This window comes from Rhinopithecus bieti, unplaced genomic scaffold, assembly GCF_001698545.2.
Source record: "Rhinopithecus bieti isolate Rb0 unplaced genomic scaffold, ASM169854v2 scaffold_20579, whole genome shotgun sequence".
NCBI lineage: Eukaryota > Metazoa > Chordata > Mammalia > Primates > Cercopithecidae > Rhinopithecus > Rhinopithecus bieti.
In genome coordinates, this window is record NW_016810413.1 from 952,178 (window position 1) to 971,398 (window position 19,221).

The following is a 19,221-nucleotide window of genomic DNA, read 5'->3' on the forward strand; positions in this document are numbered from 1 at the left end:
CAGATGAGAGTACCTGTTGATGGTCCTAAACTAGGTGAGAGGCGACAGAATGTAAGAAGGGTTGAGATGATATGAGCAGGAATCTCAGGGGCAAGTTTCACTGAACAGTGAAGAATGTGTAGGATTTAATATCACTTCATGTGGCAGCCAACCTCTGAGATGGCCCCCAGTGATTCTTGTCTTTGGGTATTCAAGCCTTTGTTGTGGTTCTTTCCCACATTGAATAAAGCTGACCAATACGATACTGCAGAAATGACAACTTCTGAGGGTAGGTAATAAAAAAATGTTGTCGCTTCAATCATGGTCTCTGTTGAACTCTTACTCTGTGGGAAGCCAGCCACTACGTCAAGAGGATGTTCCAGCAGCCCATGGAGAGGCTCATTTGGGGAGGATCTGAGGCCTCCTGCTAACAGTCAACACCAACTCATCAGGCATGTGAGTGAGCCACCATGGAACTGGATCCTCCAGCCCCACTGAAACCTTTAGATGACTGCATGACTGCAACCCTGGCCAACATCTTGCCTCCAACCTCAAGAGACTCTAAGCCAGAACATCAAGCTAAGCTGCTTCTAGATTCCTGATGCACAGAAATTGTGAGTTAAGTATTTATTGCTTTAAGACATCGAGTTTTGGGGTAATTTGTTGTGTAGCAGTAGATTAAAACATCTCATTAGGTCTCTGTCTTTACCTAAGAATGCACAAAAGTCAAGAAAAGGCTGCACGAATATGGAATAAATGATCAAGAGCTATGATCATTTCTCCATCTCTTTTTAACAAATGCTAAAATAATATTACAATGAAAACTGAATTAAATTCTACTCACATAACAACTATGACCATGCAGATGAGTTCATAATCCTTACCTGTCCCTGAACCCAACCAGCCATTTCTATATAGGTGAATAGCTTAATCCATTACAAACGTACTTCAGAAAATTCCCTAGTTCATTTTACAAATATTTATGGAGATTCTACTATGTGTCATAGGCATGGTACAAATTAAGTACATGTAATACAGTATAAATGACATAATTATATGGCTCAGAACACCAAATAATAGATGCAAAATCTTTTTATGTTCTCTACAATTTCATTTAAAACCAAGACATTTTAATTTTCTCATTATAAGAAATACATTTTGATTTGATTTTATCCAAGGATAATATGAAGTAATACACCTTCCCATTTGGATGTGGGAACTACAATTAGATGCACAAATGCAGGTAGGGGATACACCCCAAGATTTCATAATGAAATCTTCTCTAGTTCTTGAAAAGTGTTTTTGTTTTGTTTTAAGCAGAGGTCCATTATGAAAATTTAACAAATTCTACTTGAGGGAGTGAAACCTGTCTCAGAAAATAAAATAAAACAATAATAAAGAAAAGGAGTCAAAGGCCTTCCAAGTTTCAAGTACTATTTGGCCTCTCAGCTAGATTTCTAGAATATTTCTAGATAATTTCTAGAATTATCACTAGAAGAAAAAGGATGTCATGACCTTGGAGCAAATCTTGAATATCATGACCTTGGAGCAAATACTGAGTAGAACTCACAACAGGTTGATGAATAAAGAGCAAATGGGCAGGGCATGGTGGCTCACACCTGTAATCCCAGCACTTTGGAAGGCCAAGGTGGCTGGATCACCTGAGGTCAGGAGTTCGAGATCAGCCTGGCCAACATGGCAAAACCCCAACTCTACTAAAAATACAAAAATTAGCCGGGCATGGTGGCACACGCCTGTGGTCCTGGCTACTCGGGAGGCTGAGACGAGATAATTGCTTGAACTTAGGAAGCAGAGGCTGCAGTGAGCTGAGATCATGCCACTGTACTCCAGCCTGGGTGAGAGACTGAGATTCTGTCTCAAAAAAAAAAAAAAAAAAAAAAAACCAATGACACAAATCCCCAGAAGATACTATCGCTAGACAATTTTGGTTGAAATCTTGTCCCCAATGGGTTATACATCACTAAGATATTGACCCTATCTAGACCTGGCTCCCTAATTTGTGAGGACTAGTGCAAAATTAAAACCAGTGTCTCCTTGTTCCCAAATTATTAAGAATTTCAAGATGGCAACACTAGAGCGTGAAATTAAGCACAGAGCTCTTCTAAGCATGTGGTCTCATGCTATTGCATAGACTACATGCCCATGAAGCTGGCTCTGGCTCCATTAAAGAACATAGAAGTCAGAACTTTCCACTTTACTTTGACAGAATAAAGAACTGTTTAAAAATGTCAAGTGACATATTTTTAATGGGAAAATATTCTACTAGAGACTATAAAGCAGTTGCTGATTTAATTATACTCAAAATGAATCATAATTGAGTACTAAGATCTTCCTAACCAGTGAACAACCGCTTCTCATGTCAATGGCTGAATAGGTTTTAAAACCATTTTTTGAAAAGTTTCTGAAAACCTACTGGCAACAATTGAAGGGACCCAGGGGAGGTCCTGAATATTAGAATGGTAATGTGACCTAGATTCACGTATTTTATTCTTTTTGATAGAGGACATCTAAAGTCTCATTCTATGTTAAAAGAAATGTTCCCTAACAGAGGACTGAACATTACAGAGATCCGGGTCTTGGAAGTGGGTGCAGTACCATGCTGATCTGTATTATTTCCTTTTAGGGAAGAGAGTGAACATGTTTTTGGTTGTAAATGAGATAGCTGTACTATGTTTTGTATTTATTTTAATAAAAAATAGGTTTTAAAATTATGAAACACTTTACGTACCTAAGTATAGACTCTATAAAGAATACTGGCCACCTATGTGGCCACCTTGGGCCCTTAATAAAATATTACAAAATTAATGCAAACTCCTCCCTTTCCCTGAATGTAACTGCCATTCCGAGATTTCTATGTATCATTCCCCTGCATTTTAAGCTCATATGGATCTATTTTTAATATACTGTCTTTCAAACACCAAATATAAATGATACCATACTTTACCTATCCGTCTGCCATCTGTCTTGCTCATTTAACAGCGTATTTTTCAGATGTATCCATATTGTTACATGCAGTACTACTTCATCACTGTTGTTTTCAGGACTTGCAAAAGCATTTCTTTAGGTCCATCCTCCCGAGTGTGTGCTCATCCCAAGGCCCCGGTGGTGGCCAAGTGTCCGCCCATGTGGTGTGAAGGGGAAGTGGAATGGGAAGAGGATTTTGGCAGCTCTCCTTGCCTGGAATTCCAGTCCTAGAATTCTAAATTCGGACTTGATCTTTCAGACTGTTAGGAAGATATATTTAAGTTAGGAGGCTAGAACGTATCTCCTTTAGTATTTAGCTTGATTTACAACTTTTAAATATTCAGACAAAAGGTATGTGGGCCTTCACTTATACTTTTGACGGGGCCTCACAAATAGGGGTGGTCTGCCCCTTTCCTTACGTCCCACTTCTTTCTTCAAATTAAATTGCTACAGCAGGAAATTACTGAACTGTGGCTCTTCTCCTACGTCCGCCTTCCCTGTGTCAATTCCCATTTCCCTGGCTTTCTCAAATAGTTAGGACTCTAAATTCTAACTTTGTTAATTTCGACGCCAAGCTGGAATGAAGACGCTAACTGGACGCCAAAAACAGACGCTGTTATCACACAAGGCCTCCAACTGGGACGGCTCCCGTCGAGCTCCGCCCACCCCGCCCAGTCCGCGGCACCGTGGCATCCTGGGACATGTAGTCTTCGGAGGGGCAGCTGCCTCCACCAAGTCTCCTCCCCCAAGACGCTGCCTTTCGGCCTCGGGACGCCGTGACGCTGCGTTCCTGCAGTCCCTTGCCACCTCCCTCTTTCTTCCAGTCTGGGGAAGCTCAGTGCTGGACTTCCGAAGACCTTTTACGACATTGGGTCTCGGCGTTGGTCTCAGCGCGGGATCCACTTTTCGGCAAAGTGACGTGGACGTCAACAGCAATGGCGGAAGGAGAAGAGGTCCTGCCGCTGCCAACGTCGAGCGGCGACGGCTGGTGAGTGAAAGCTAGGGCTAATTCCCAGTGCCCCTTTATTCTTCCTTCTCAACATCCTGCCGGTCCCCGAGGAGACGTCTGGCGTCGGCATAGAACGGAGAGGCCGGTCCTAGGCGAAGTCCGGTGCCCTGCCCCGCCCCCTCTGCCTGCCGGGTGCCCCCTGCCTGCCTGGTTCTGCCCAAGGGACTGGGGCGGGACTCGCAAGGAGAGGGGTGTCATCCAGGCGCTGGGCCTCAGAACGGTCCTCCCATGTCGTCCGTCAGTCTCCAAAGTGTCCTGGAGAGGGTGGCTTCAGGGCTGGGTTTGGCCGGAGTCCCTGGCTGTGGGAGTTGGAGTAGGCTGAAGACGGAAGTTTGTTGGATGCAGATCTGAGGCACTAAAATACAATATGAAGAAAAGATGTTTTGAAATGACCACTGCGAACTTTGCTTGAGGGTTCAGAGGTTGACCCTGGGAGGATCCCTTCCACGTAGTTGGTATACTTTTTTCTAATTCTGGCTGTTACCTCGTTTTGCATTCCAACAGTTTTCATCATGCGTCTCCTTCACGCAAGTCGTCTTTTCCCCTACTACCATGTTTCTCACAGCTCGATTTCTGAGCTTTGGATGCAGTGTGGGACTTTGCTCTTGCTGCACCCAAGGTTTTGCATGCTTACCTGATTTATACTCGGGATTGTGGGGGAGGACCGCCAATAATTTTTTGGTAAATTGCTTACCCAGTATTAATCTTTGGGAAAGGCTTCTACTTTTGAAATAGTTGATCTCACAATACGATGTTATGTTCTACAACATCACTTTTGAAAAAGGGACCTTTAGAGGCTTGTCTAAGTTTTACAGTTGATCTAAGTGTATTGACCACATGTATTAGTTTTGGGTTTACTTGTTATATTGTATGTGTACAGCTCATGGGCACTTTAAAAATAATATAGGACATTCATAGACCTCGACTTTAATCCCAGAGATCGTTGAAAGGGATAGATAATTAGTAATTAAGAAATTCAGCTCTCCATTAGCAGACATCAAACATTCCTTAGCGCTGGGCTCTCCAAGGTGTCAGAGGAACACTTCATGGTGATCTAGATGTAGTTTTTTTCTTCAACTTGCTTATGTTGGAGTTGGGGAGGTATAACAAGGTAAAATTAATCTCATTCTTTGTGAGTGTGATTAAAAGTATTACGAGAGGTTGGCAGTGGGGGCTGGGGCAGTTGGAGTCACTGGTGGAAAACTTCATGAAAGCAGCAGCATTTCAATTAGGCTTTGAAGAATGAGTAGGATTTAAACTCCAGGGCTGTCTGATAGAAGCCACATGTTGTAATTTAAAATTCTCCAGTAGCAGCATTAAAAACTAAAAAGAAGCTGGGCGCGGTGGCTCACGCCTGTAATCCCAGCACTTTGGGAGGCCGAGGCGGGCGGATCACTTGAGGTCAGGAATTCAAGACGAGCCTGACCAACATGGTGAAACTACGTCTCTACTAAAAATACAAAAGTTAGCGGGGCGTGGTGGCGCGTGCCTGTAATCCCAGCTACTCAGGAGGCTGAGGCAGGAGAATCGCTAGAACGCGGGAGGCAGAGGTTACAGTGAGCGGAGATCGAGCCACTGCCCTCCAGCCCGGGGACAGTGTGAGACTCCGTCTCAAAAAAAAGAAAAAAAACAAAAGAAACAGGTGAAATCAGTTTTAATAATCTATTTAACGTATTTCAACATGTAATTAGTTTAAAAATTATATAATTTTACATCTTTTTTGTGCAAAGTCTTCAAAATCCAATGTGCATCTTACATCTACCTTATATTTCAGTTTGGTCTAGCCACATTTCAGATATTAAATATCCACATATGGCTTGGGGCTAACATATTGGTGCAGAATCAGATTAAGAGATGGGAAAGGCCTCTGAATGGAGTAGCAGCATAAGCAAGGGCGTAGACAAGGCAACTAATTTGTTTTGAGAGTAAGAATGAGAACTACCTGGTTGGAGAGAAGTTGCAGAAAATACGTCTTTTGCTTCTGGTATCCTGCAAGAATGGCAGGAGAAAAAAAAAATAGGTCTGGAAAAGTAGTAAAAAAGTTTTTAAGTAATTAAAAGAACCTTTTAAGAATCAGTGACAGACATTACAACACTTTTCAGACAGTGACCTAGTTGATTATAGCCTGAAATTTGCTGGTTTGGAACGGTGAATTGTATCATAAACTGGCCTTAACCAGCTCATTGAGTGCCATGAGGGGAGATGTTTCCACAGTTAAGGTGTCTCTGGGGAGTTCTTAGATTTGAGGGATTGTGAGCATGTTCCTGGTTCGCAGAGGCAGAGGACATGGAGTGAATGTTTACTAGAGATAGCATTTGTTCTCTTGTAGGATTGCTGTATCTTTGGTGTGTCTTTGTATTTTTGCAGGTTTTATTTTCATGAGTGGAGGAACACTGACATGGTCAGTGATTTCTGTTTTCCCTCCATCCTCTTCTAATCTTTCTCCTTTTTCTCCTGGCACTCTCATCGTCCCCCCAGAAGAGGGTTTGAATAGAGTCAGGAAGACTTTGGGATTGGGAGCCATAGGTTCAGTAAAGCCTGTGTTCTTAGAGTGCTTGGTGAATGGGTTATAGAATGGGGATGCTTTAGTCTTTTTTTATTTTGTTTTTAAGAAACGAGGTCTCGCCATGGCGCCCAAACTGGCCTCATACTCATGAGTAGCTGGGGACTACAGGTGTGCCCCATCCGTCTGGGTGTGTTACATTCTCTTTCTCTTTCCTCCCCCTCCATCCCTCGCTCTCTGTCTTTCTCTCTTTTTGGAGCAAATGTTTTTAACTCCGTCAGATGGAGTTTTTTCTAAAATATATCGTATATCTTACTGCTTAGCTCAAACTCATCTTAATGACTTGAGTCATTCAGTTTACAAATGTAATTTAAGGATAAAACTACATGTCTGTCCTCAAGGAATTTATGGTCTAGATACAGGAGGCATGTTTGAGAACATGGATTACAGTTGTGTTATTGTAATATGGTGAGACTTTTGGGGCCTATCTAGACAAATTGTTCCTATGCTAAATGACACAGCAGTCCCTTTTCAAGATTGCTTTTTGTAAGTTTTTCCTATTTTCTTTTTTTTTTTTTGTCGGTAGTATCTCTTAATTTGTTCCTAGTCTGTGAAACTAAGTCATTGAACTTGTTAAAATTGTATATACATTCTTAAAAAGGCTCAGGATGGACCTTGAAGATCTTAAAAGTATGTGGACTCTATGACATTGTTTTTGCTGATTTTTAGTTATGTTCTAGTTCAGTGCTTCTCAGAATTTAAATGTGCATTGGAATTATCTGGGGAGCTTGTTAAAATGCTACCCAGGTAATTGTAGTTGCGATTCAGTAGATTTTGAGGTGGAACTTGAGATTCTGTTTCTGACTAGCTGCTGGGTATTGCTGATTATGGTGGTTTATGGACCACACTTTAGTTATCAGGGTTCTAGATTATATGTATATCAGAATGAGTAGGTCAGAGGACTTTGTATATGTCACATTGTATCACCTTACATGTTATACTAAAATATGTGTAATTACATGACTTACCATTGCTCTTTAGATAATGAACTTCTCAAGGGCAGTGGCTGATAAAAGGCAGGCGGCTCAGTAAATGTTGGTTGAGTGAATGTACGCATGAATGAATAAAGACTTTCATATAATTATGTGCAGTAACATACTAAGCTGTCATTTCATACAAATGTCCTGACTCCAGTGTTTTTGTGAGCTGTGGAATTGTCTGTTGATATAATCCTTATTCTTTATGGAAAGCCAGAGTAATCAGAAAATGCCTCGTCTTTCAAGCTGTCTGGGATTCAGCCATGTAAACTTAAAAGGGTGTGCTAAAATTCTTGTAAAAATACTTATAGTTAGTTTGAAGTGATTTGAATTTAATTTTAAAAAAATAATATAAGTTGTGAGAATCTGGATTTGTAAAATCAAACGTGTTGAATTGTTACAGTGAAAAGATTGGTAATTACCTTTCTTGGTACTGAAGAAAAATAGCACTGGATTTGAACATATGTTCTCATTTTCCAAGACTTTCTTCCTGAAATAATGTCTAAAGATCTAAAGTCATAACTTAAAAATTGTTTTGGTATTGACTTTAATTATATAACTGTTGAAATTGGGGAGTTTGTTTAATTAAAAAATATTAATATTCAGCTTTTAGTGTTTTTTATTGCTAAAGTCTTCTTAAATTGTGGCGTAACACTTTTCTTAAAATTGTAAAAATATCCAGTTCCACAAAGAACTCTTCTATTGTTGTTAATCTCGAGATGTGAGAATTGTTTGAGAATAAGAAGTTATTTTTCAAAGTTTTCTGTACTCTGTGAATAGTACTATCAGTGCTCCCTGTTTAATAATCATTAAAATATGAGAAAAGATTTAAATGTCATTTAAGAACTAAGTGTCTGAAATTTCAGGTATGATATAATCAATAAAGAAATATGTTAAATACAAAAGAAAAAGTAACTTTGTTTAAGAAGAACATTGTCTACTTGTGGAACTGGGAAGGCTAGATACTACTTTAGAAGAAATAAGAAAATGAACTTCATTTGTTGAATTGGGGTTATGATGTGACAGTTACTTGATTTTGTAAACTATAATTAGAGGGCAGGCAAAGAAATGAAAAAGACATACTGTTTACATTGAAGTCTTTAATTGTAATGTAAATTTTATAATTTTTAAAGGTAATTTTTTTTTTTTTGAAACGGCGTCTCATTCTGTCACCCAGGCTGGAGTGCAGTGGCATGATCTTGGTTCGCTGCAACCTCTGCATCCTGGGTCCAAACGATTCTCCTGCCTCAGTCTCTCAAGTAGCTAGGATTACAGGCATGTGCCAGCATGCCCAGCTAATTTTTGTATTTTTAGTAGAGATGGGGTTTCACCATGTTGGACAGGCTGGTCTCGAACCCCTGACCTCAGGTGATCCACCCTCCTTGCACCCCACAGTGTTGGGACTACAGGTGTGAGCCACCACGCCCAGCCTAAAGGTAATTCTTAAGTAATAATTCACTTCTAGGATTTTGTTTCCTGTAGATGTTTTAATATCCATAATTTGAGTTAGCAATTGCTTTTTGCATGCTAAATAAATGTATTTCAATTAATTCATTTTTATCTCTGTGTACTCACTGCAGAGAGGGGACAAGTGCATTCCCTATGTAAGTATAGTGAGCAATTCAGAGCACCCAGTTAAATATACTGCAGTATGCAGCCAACTTTTCAGTAGGAGTCTTCTGGACAGAACTGAGAAAATATGCTTGACAAAGCATTTCTGCTGCATAGTGCTGAAATGTGGATTCTTTTTGGTATAAAGACAGTGCCTTTTCTCATGTGTCAAAAAGCAAAATAGAGTTTACCAAAAACATTCTCAGTTCAGCAAACATTCACTGAATAGTGGTTATATTCAAGCTGCTGTGTAAGGTTTTAGAAAAAAATTTGAAACGGTTTTAAGACCAGGAATGTGCATTGTGGTGCCTTCCTTGGACACTTCAATTTTTTCATCATTTTATCTCTAGGAATACTGTGTGAAAATAACTTCTGAAGATATCTAAATGCTGGTGTTTTGGAAATTACAGGCTCTAGCAGAAAAGAATAGGATTAAACAGTTTGAAAAGGGGCAGGGCTTAAAATGAGTTAGATATTGAGAATTACAGATGGAAAGCAAGTAAGTACCTTCCATTAAGCTCATAAAATCAAATTCTTTTTTATAGAAATAAAGAACAGAAGAGCCACTTAAACCTATTTTCTGAAATTTACTGGCTATTTGTTTTAAGGGTCTGCCTAACTTTTTAACCTGAGTTAAGAAAATAATGTCTAATTACATCATTTGTTGCAAGTCTTCATCTGTTTTCTTGATGCTTAAAGGAGTTTTTTCTTATCCTTTAGCTGACATTGCATTTGATAGTTGGGTGGGAATCTTGTAGTGTTTGCTTCTTTTTTAAAGTAGTTGTTACATTAAACTAGTTGTTACGGTGGTATTTAATAATTTTAGCAAGGAGATACAGGTTGAATATCTCTTTGGAATGCTTGTATTATACTTAACCGGTTGAGCATCCCTAATCAAAAATCTGAAATCCGTAATGCCTAAGTGAACATTCCTGTGAGTATCATGTTGGTGCTCAAGAGTTTCAGATTTTAGAGCATTTTGGAGTTGGGATTCTTGGATTTGGGATGCTCAGCCTATATAAGAAAATACTATACATTTACATAGAGCATTACTCTATATATAACGCTTATATAAACATTTCATTTTGATCTTAAAACAGCTCTATGAGAAAGCATAATTATGCATTGGGCGTAGTGGCTCATGCCTATAATCCTGTCACTTGGGGAGGCCAAGGTGGGAGGATTGCTTGAGCGTAGAAGTTCGAGACCATCCTGGGCAACATAGTGAGGCCTCGTCTCTACTAAAAATAAAAAAATTAGCCAGGCTTGGTGGCACACACCTGTAGGCCCAGCTACGTGGGAGGTTGAGGCAGAAGAATTGCTTTAACGGGGGAAATCGAGGCTGCAGTGAGCTATGATCACTCCACTGCACACCAGCCTGGGTGACAGAGCGAGACTCTGTCTTTAATAATAATAATAATAATAATAATAATGTACATGTGTTATTTTTCCTTTAAACAGTTTCTAACCTTTGTTTTGAAGCCTCTGTGCATCACTTTGTGATGCAAAAGATTTATTCGTCTCATATATGTGCGCAATTTGAATACTAGAAATCCTTTATTTTGTGAATTCCATTTAGATTAATAACCATCAGCATAAAATTCAGTGAAATCCTCTTATGAAAAAAAATCTTCTCTGATGGTTTCAGTCCAGCTTAAAAAAAAAAAAAAACCCAATATGTATTTCTTTGTCAAACTATGAACCCCATTGGCATAGTACCCTTGAGAATTGTCCATATGTTGCAAAGTGTTGTCACTTCATTTGCTATAGTTGTTTCTTTATAACAACTATGTTTCTGAAATGACAGTTTCAAGACAAAGAATGTTGGTGACACTTCTTTTATCGTTATACTTTGAATAAAGTGGAAATTTGTAATAGACATAGGTAATATCTCTCTCTGACTTCTTGCTGTTTTCATACCACTCTCTGTCTTAGGCAAAAGATACACTCTGTTTTTAGTTTCCAAATATAGTTAGTGGGGTAAAAAAACAAGGATGCATTTCTTAGTGCCTTAAAAATACTGAAAAGTCACTCCATATATATAGATAGAAGGGAACAGTGTTGAGGATTTTTATTTTGAGAAAGCATGGAAGAAGAAAGGATTTAGAGTACTTGCTGAAGTTGACTGCTCATTAGAGAAATTACTCTCCAATTTTCTAGTCAGAATCTTACAGCAAATGCATTGCAACATTATACATGTAGTTATGAGAAACTTTTTTGTGTGTATCTTTTTATTTTTTACTTAGGCAACAACTGAGTTTTTTTCTTAGCAGAGAAAGGAGCACCATTGGTACCGTTGGTGTAATTTGATCTACATGGATTGTAGATCAAAAATAAATCTAAGATTTAGAACACCTGTTCCATTTGTAGTTAATTTTAGTAGCTTATAAAATAACATTTCTGTGATCTCTATCTCTTTTGCCTATTGCATACAGTGATGAAATACTGTAACTGTTAAGTTTGGCTTGTCAAGCCAAGAGGACTAGATTTAGCACCTTCTTTACTTGGCCCAAGATCATGATTAAAACACAAATTCTAGGGAAGATTACATTATTCATAAGGGAATCTCCCAAAGCTATTTTTGTGGATCTGGTCCTAATGCAAAGTTTTACAATTTTTTTTAAAGCTGGTGAATGGGTGTTTTTCCCCTTGGCATATAAATTTGTAACTTGTTAAAATGCTTGTAACAAGCATGTCTGATTCTGACACAAATCTAGATAACTTCACAATTACCAAATTGTATCAAATTGTGTTCTCTCAAGACTTTAAGTTGTCAAGTTCTTTTCTGAATGTGCTATCATACTATTGAAATACTTGGAAAGTTTTGATGGTTTGAGGTTGGTATTTAAAAATAAGTTGCACAAGACATACTGTGGTCATTGAGCTCCATGCGTATCTACTGTACAAGTGAATCTGTAACAAAGTTATTCTCTTTTCATTTCTACCAAATGTCATACAGAATATTCAAGAACTAAGTAAGGAGTTTTGTTATGGTAATACTTTGTAACCAGCGTCCTAATAATAGTAGCAAAATACGTTCAGACAAAGCTTTGGTACTGATGTCTCATTACCTGGGCATTAAGAAACCCCCAGAAATGTGGTGGCACAAATTAAGCCATGAAGCCACAATTCAATACATGCAGCTTGCCACTGCTTGCTCACTGTTCCACAGTTTGCTAGTGCTTATGACTAATTAGCTGTTCACTTTAGAGTTTTAAATAATTGGTCAGAGGCTTATACCTGATTAGGATATATACATGGACAAGCTGGGCTGTCAAGGTTTAATCTGTGCTCACAGTGGTTTACATTCTAAACAAATATGAATAAACTGCACCTCATAGGCGCTCTCACCTCTGTTCAACAGGATTTAGATGATAGGACTTGGACTAAAACCTTGGAATAGCCATCTGGCATGTAAGCTCCATAAGAGCATTGACGTTTTTTTCTGTACTGCATCCCCAGTGCCTCACACAGTGGGTAGCCTGTAGTAGGTGCTCAATACATATGTGTTGAAGGTTTGAATAAAAGAATACTTATGTCAGGGAAGGAAATAATTCAGAATATGGGTTAGGAAAGCAGAGGAAAATCTAAAAAGAGAGTGTTTTAAGGAGACAGTCAAACTTTGCAGTGTTTGTAAAGGGGATGAGAGCTGACAAAGATGACTAATGACTTCTGAGAGCACCTTTAGTAGAGGGATGGAGGTTTTGGGTGAATGAGAGTGTTTAGGTGAGTGGAGACTACTGTTTTCAAGGAAGTTGAACTGTAAAGGGAAGGAGAGAGATGACTTTTTGATGGGAAGCAGGTTATATTTATATATAGGACCCTTCAAGTAAGTAAATGTGAAAATTTTAAAGGAAAGGAGATAATCACAGGTTATATTTTTGAATGCTAGAAGTACTTTCAGTGAAGATTTCTGAGTTCTTTTTTTTCTCTTGGCTCTGTTTAATACTGTTAGCAGACTCACAGGTTTGAATAATATCCTATGCAACAGAAATAACATATTTAAGATGTTTACATGTCAGGCTTTGGGCTTTTATGGATTTCCCTGTAGTGTAGCTTTTGTATTTTTATATTAAGAAAACAATAATAAATCTTAGACCTTGGCCACTTTAAGACACAAAATTAATTTTTTAGTGTGGTAACTGGATTTTCTTTGTAATTTCTCTGTACTCTGCTATTAAGTGTAGAGTGATTACATATATTATAGGCCCTACTTGGTCCTTTTAAAACTGCTAGTCTTCATTATTTTTATAATTACAGAAAAGGATTCAATTTTAAGAATTTTGAAGATTAGTAAAGCTGACTTAGCTTAGTTGATAGACTGAGAGGCTTCATGAATTTAAAACATTTTTTTTCCAACCCAGAAAACATTCTATTAATATCTTAGTGTTTTAGATTTGGTTAAGAAAGGAGGTGGAGATGATAGAGAGTGGTCCCTGTGGAGTGGTGAGGATCAAAGAGGGATGAGAAATGGAAGGGGGTTGGCAAGAGAGGGAAGAGAGAGATTTAAGATGAGGGAAAAGTGGTTACATATATTGTCAAGAGTTCTTTGTGAAAGGAACAACCAAAAGTTTGGTAGCTGGATGGAAAGGGAAAGTGTGGAGACGTTTTTGTGGTGAACATTGCTATTTCCAATGACAATTTTTGAGCATATTGTCTCGGAGGAAAGAGCCAGTAGAGACAGAAGTGGAAGATAGGAGAGAGGGGATAATGGATGGCACATGGCTTCTGAAAGATTGGGGAGTGAGTGGAGATAAGAGCCAGGTGAAGTTATCAGTCTTAGACTAGAGAAGAGATAGTTAAGTCTCCTGTGGATACAGGAAAGAAGAAAATAATGACTGGAATAATAAGTTGCTTATGTTTGTTTGTTTTTGGAGGGGGCTGAGATCAAAGGGAAGAGAAGCCTGCTGGCCTGTATTTTCTCTTTGGAGTCATAAGTAAAGTCACATGAGGTAAAGTGGCCGGGTAAGGAGTCTGAAGTAAGTGGTGAATAGGAGATTTCCAGGCACTATCGTTATATGATAGCATCATAGAGTTGTCTTATTTTCCCAAGAAGCCCACATTGAGTAGAGTATAGGAACAAAGAAAGCAGACTGGTTAGATTAACCTAATGTTAGGAATTTGCAGCTTTCTGAATGTGACAGAAAGACCAAGGAGTGAAGAAGTCAAGAGTGTTGTCAAGAACAAGCTTTAAGTTTTGGGCCATGGAATCAAGACTGAGGACATAAAGTGAAGCCACATGAAGACTCTTCTGACTAATCCCTGCCACCCTTCCATCCTTTACCTTTGTCTCCATCCACAGGGAGTGCGGGGAGGATGCTTACTCCCTCAAATTAATTATTTTCTCCACTCAAAATTGAGCCACATATTTTATATGTTTTATGTTACTTCCAAGTTTATCATACTGAAAACCTTTAAAATACAGTTTGTTGTCAGCTATAAGTTGAACTTGTTTAGCCTGTTTATACTTCCAATATTAAGTATTGGAGAGCTAGAATGAAACAGTTTAAAGTAGCACATATGCCACGTTGTTTCCTACTTAATGATTCTGTAAAGTATCCTTTCTTAAGTCACAGTTACTTAATACACTAAGCAAAGAAGTAATATGTTTGAGAACATGCAGTATTTCATTTTCCGTCCCTGCCTTAGATTGCTAGGGGTAATGACCTCCAGAGATGACACAAACAAGTGGGAAAACATTCCATCCTCATGGATAGGAAGAATCAGTATTGTTAAAATGGCCATACTACCCAAAGCAATTTGTAGATTCAGTGCTATTCTCATTAAACTACCGTTGACTTTCTTCACTGAACTAGAGAAAACTATTTTAAAATTCATATGGAACCAAAAAAGCCCAGATAGCCTAGGCAGTTCTCAGCAAAAAGAACAAAACTGGAGGCATCATGCTACCTGACTTCAAACTACACTACAGGGCTACGGTAGCCAAAACAGCATGATACTGGTACAAGAACAGACACATAGACCAATGGAACGGAATAGAGAACCCAGAAATAAGACTGCACACCTACAACTATCTGATCTTCAATAAACCTGACACAAGCAACGGGGAAAGGATTCCCTATTTAATACATGGTGTTGGGATAACTGGATAGTCATATGCAGAAAATTGAAACTGGACCCCTTCTTTATACTGTATACAAAAATCACCTCAGGATGGAAATCTAAAAACTATGAAAACCCCAGAATAAAACCCAGGGAATACCATTCAAAATTTTATTTTCAGTATAATTGAGTTTATTATAAATATATATGTCTATAAATATATATGTCTGTAAATACACACATGACAAACTGAAAAGTAATTAACAAAAAGTGATTATCTCATGGTAATGGAATTGTGGTTGGTTTTTAATTTTTTTATGCTTTGGCAAAATTCTCTAAAATGATTATGGTTAAAAAGTCATTTTAAGAAAGTAAGCGGCCGGGCGCGGTGGCTCAAGCCTGTAATCCCAGCACTTTGGGAGGCCGAGATGGGCGGATCACGAGGTCAGGAGATCGAGACCATCCTGGCTAACACGGTGAAACCCCGTCTCTACTGAAAATACAAAAAAACTAGCCGGGCGAGGTGGCGGGCGCCTGTAGTCCCAGCTACTCGGGAGGCTGAGGCAGGAGAATGGCGTAAACCCAGGAGGCGGAGCTTGCAGTGAGCTGAGATCCGGCCACTGCACTCCAGTCCGGGCGACAGAGCGAGACTCCGCCTCAAAAAAAAAAAAAAAAAAAAAAAAAAAGTAAGCTATTGTTCAGTAATAATAGCAAAAGTAATAGTATTCATGGATTCTGTTTATTAAATAATTATGTAGCCAAGCATTGCGCTGAAAGTTTTGTGTTTAGAAACTTATTTAAGCATTAACTGACCCTATAAGATAAGCACTGTGGTGCTTTTTCCTTTTGTAAGGTCACATGGCTGTTGAAGGGCCAAAATTGAAACCTGGATCTGATACTGAAGCTCAAATTTATGAATTTTTATAATATATTTGAGTTGTTTTTTTAAAATTGTGGTAAAATATACATAATGTAAGAAGTTTACCATCTTAACCATTTTTCAGTGTGCATTAGTATTAAGTACATTTACATTGTTGTGCATATAATCTCTAGAACTCCTTTCATCTTGCAGAACTGAAACTTTGTATCTGTTAAAGAGCTCCGCATTCTCCCATCCCTCTGCCCTGGTAACCTCTATTCTACTTTCTGTCTCTATGAATTTAACTACTCTAAGTACCTCATATAAGTGGCATTGTATAGTATTTGTCTTTTTGGGACGGATTTATTTCACTTACCATAATGTCGTCAAGGTTTACCTACGTTGTAGCATGTGTCAGAATTTCCTTCCTTTTTAGGCTGAATAATAGTCCGTTATATTTATACTTAAAGTACACCACCCCATTTTGTTTCTTCATTCATTCCTCAGTGAATGGACACTCAGTTTGCGTTCACCTTTGGGCTACTGGGAATAATGCTGCTGTGAACATATGTATACAAAAGTCTCTTTCAGACTTTGCCTTCAGTTCTTTCAGACATTCCAGGATATGGAATTGCTGAATTGTATGGGACGTTTATTTTTAATTCTTTGTGAAACTGTCATACTGTTTTCCATAGTGGCTGCATCATTTTGCATTTCCACTAACTACACAAGAGTTCACAGCTTTGTCAACACTTGTTATTTTATGTTTTTGAAAGTAGTAGTCATCCTAATGAGCGTGACGGGTTCTTTGGTTTGGTTTTATTGTTTTTTTGTTTGTTTGTTTGCTTTTTGAGACAAGGTCTTCTGTAGCCTGTGTTTTGAGACAGGGTCTCATTCTGTAGCCCAGGCTGGAATGCAGTGGTGTGATCTTGGCCTTACTGCAGCCTCTGCCTCCTGAACTCAGTTGATCCTCCTGCCTCAGCCTCTTGAGTACTTGGGACTACAGCCGCACACCACTACAACTTGCTATTTTTTGTAGTTTTTGTGGAAACAGGTTTTTCCCATGTTGCCCAGGCTGGTCTCAAACTCCTGGGCTCAAGCCATCCAACCAGAAGTGCTGGGATTACAGGTGTAAGCTACTGCCCCTGGCCTGGTTTGGGTTTGGTTTTTGAGTGAGGTTTTAATAGACTTGATCTTTAAATTCTTTCAGACTTCTTGAAGAATAAATAATTAATAAATAATACATATGTATCATACACTTAACCAGTTGAACTACTGATACTTATGTTCAAAATGAGATAATTATAAAAACCAAAAAGTTGAAAAAACTCAAAAACTCATTATGTGGTGGATGGATAAGTAAAATATGGTATATTCATATACAGTGGACTATTTGACAATGAAAAGCATGTACTGATACATGCTACATTATGGGTAGATGTTGAAATGTTATGCTAAATGAAACCAGGCATAAATGCCACACATTATATGATTCCATTTATATGAAATATCCCGAATAGGTAAATATGTAGAGACAGAAAGTAAATTCGTGGTTGGCAGAGGCTCGGGGCAGGGGAGGAGTTGCTGGTGGGGAGGAATAGTGAGTGACTGCTAATGGGTATGGGGTTTCTTTAAGTGAAGAAAGATACTTCTTAAAAAAAAAAAAAGGAGATGAACTAAGTTTTGTTTCTTGTTTTATGCCCTGTTTGGCGAGAGAGTGTGTACATTTAAACAGTTTTCATAAATTTTGAAATGATGGGAAACATAAGTTTTAGAACATGGTTGGGAGGAAAACCAAATTTATAAAATGTTAATATATAGTCATTTTTTGCTAGTGGGAGATTTTCTATAACTTTTAAATTTTAGGAACAAAATATATGTAATCCAATTGCTTTTAAAATCATAATTTTGTATGATTCAATGTGGTTTATTCAGAAAATTACAAAATTTCTAATAATGAATTAATCATAGAAGCATTTGGAAATGCATATTAAATTTGGTAGTGCTTGAAAAATCATGCTTCCTTCTCCCATACATTGTGCAAATGCTTCCATATGTTATTCACCATTTGGTGGAAGAAGAAAAATCCAATTCATTTGCTAGCTTGAATATAAACATTAAACTAATTCCGTGTAAATCTAGTGACATTGTTTGCCTCACTCTAATTCTGAAGCAACTTGGGCTACAATGCTTAGAGTAGGTGATTTTACCACACAACATCAGGTGAGGGGGTATTCTGTTATGTTTTATTTAGGTTTTGAAAATATGCTATTGATAGATCATGACAGGAACCTGTGGTATTATACCAACACGTGTTAATAGTTTAAAAGTCACAGAGTCAGGAGGAGGTGAGTTTCTCCTTCCTTCCAACCTCAGAAGCATTGGATTTGGTCTGTCCTGAACTTTCTGAGCAAAGTAGATCGTTTTGCTTATTTTTTGTATTTCCTAGAATAAATGGACAAGGCCTGTACTTTTCTGTTTTAAAACCTCGTCTGGGTGTCCAGTGTAACTGTACCAACCTTTAATTTGTAAGGTCAGTGAGAAGCTGCTATAAGGTCAAAGAAGACTGAACAAAACACAGTCCACCTACTCATACCACACCAGACATGGATTTTGCTTTTGTATGTTAGAATTGTATTACTTGTTTAAAAGTAGAAACTTGGTTTAGGGGAAGAGGAATTCTATTTGAGAGCTAAATGCCATAGAATTCTTATCTCTGCTTGATCCTTCTATGAATTATTTACCTTAACAATTTTCAGCTCTTTACTACTTTTCTAAGCACATTTATATTGTCGAAGGTCTAGTAACTGTACCTTTGGATGCCTTGTTCAGAAAATCGTGTTACTTTTAATTATTTAGGTTTGTAAGAAGTATCTTTTACTACTTAAGGTGTAGCATTTTCTAGTCTTCAAAGGAGCCCTTGCTGATGGTTCTACTGCTGGAGAGCACATTTGTGGTTCCCTGGGGACAGCATCAAAGACTCCAACAGCAGCTGTATCAACAGAGATGTGCTTGTACATTATTGTGATTTAAAAAGTACTTTGAGGATTGGGCATTTTGCAATAAAATACAAGCTTTGTTGTCGGGAATAGTAAGGGATTTGGCGAAAATATTTCAAAAAGAAAAGAATTTTGCACTAAAAAGTGAATAATTCCAGTTCTTCATTCATCTAGTA

The 19,221-nt window shown here is 38.2% G+C and overlaps 1 protein-coding gene across 2 annotated transcripts in view; it reads left to right on the forward strand.

Moving 5' to 3' along the window:
• Nucleotides 1-3,703: 3,703 nt before the first annotated feature.
• The window catches only part of TBC1D23 (TBC1 domain family member 23), a 66,298-nt gene continuing 50,780 nt past the window's right edge, over nt 3,704-19,221 (forward strand). For both annotated transcript variants that reach the window (XM_017891886.1, XM_017891887.1), the window contains exon 1: nt 3,704-3,952. In XM_017891886.1, coding sequence (XP_017747375.1) covers nt 3,900-3,952 — 53 coding nt within the window. In that variant the 5' untranslated portion in view covers nt 3,704-3,899. The remainder of the gene's footprint in view (nt 3,953-19,221) is intronic.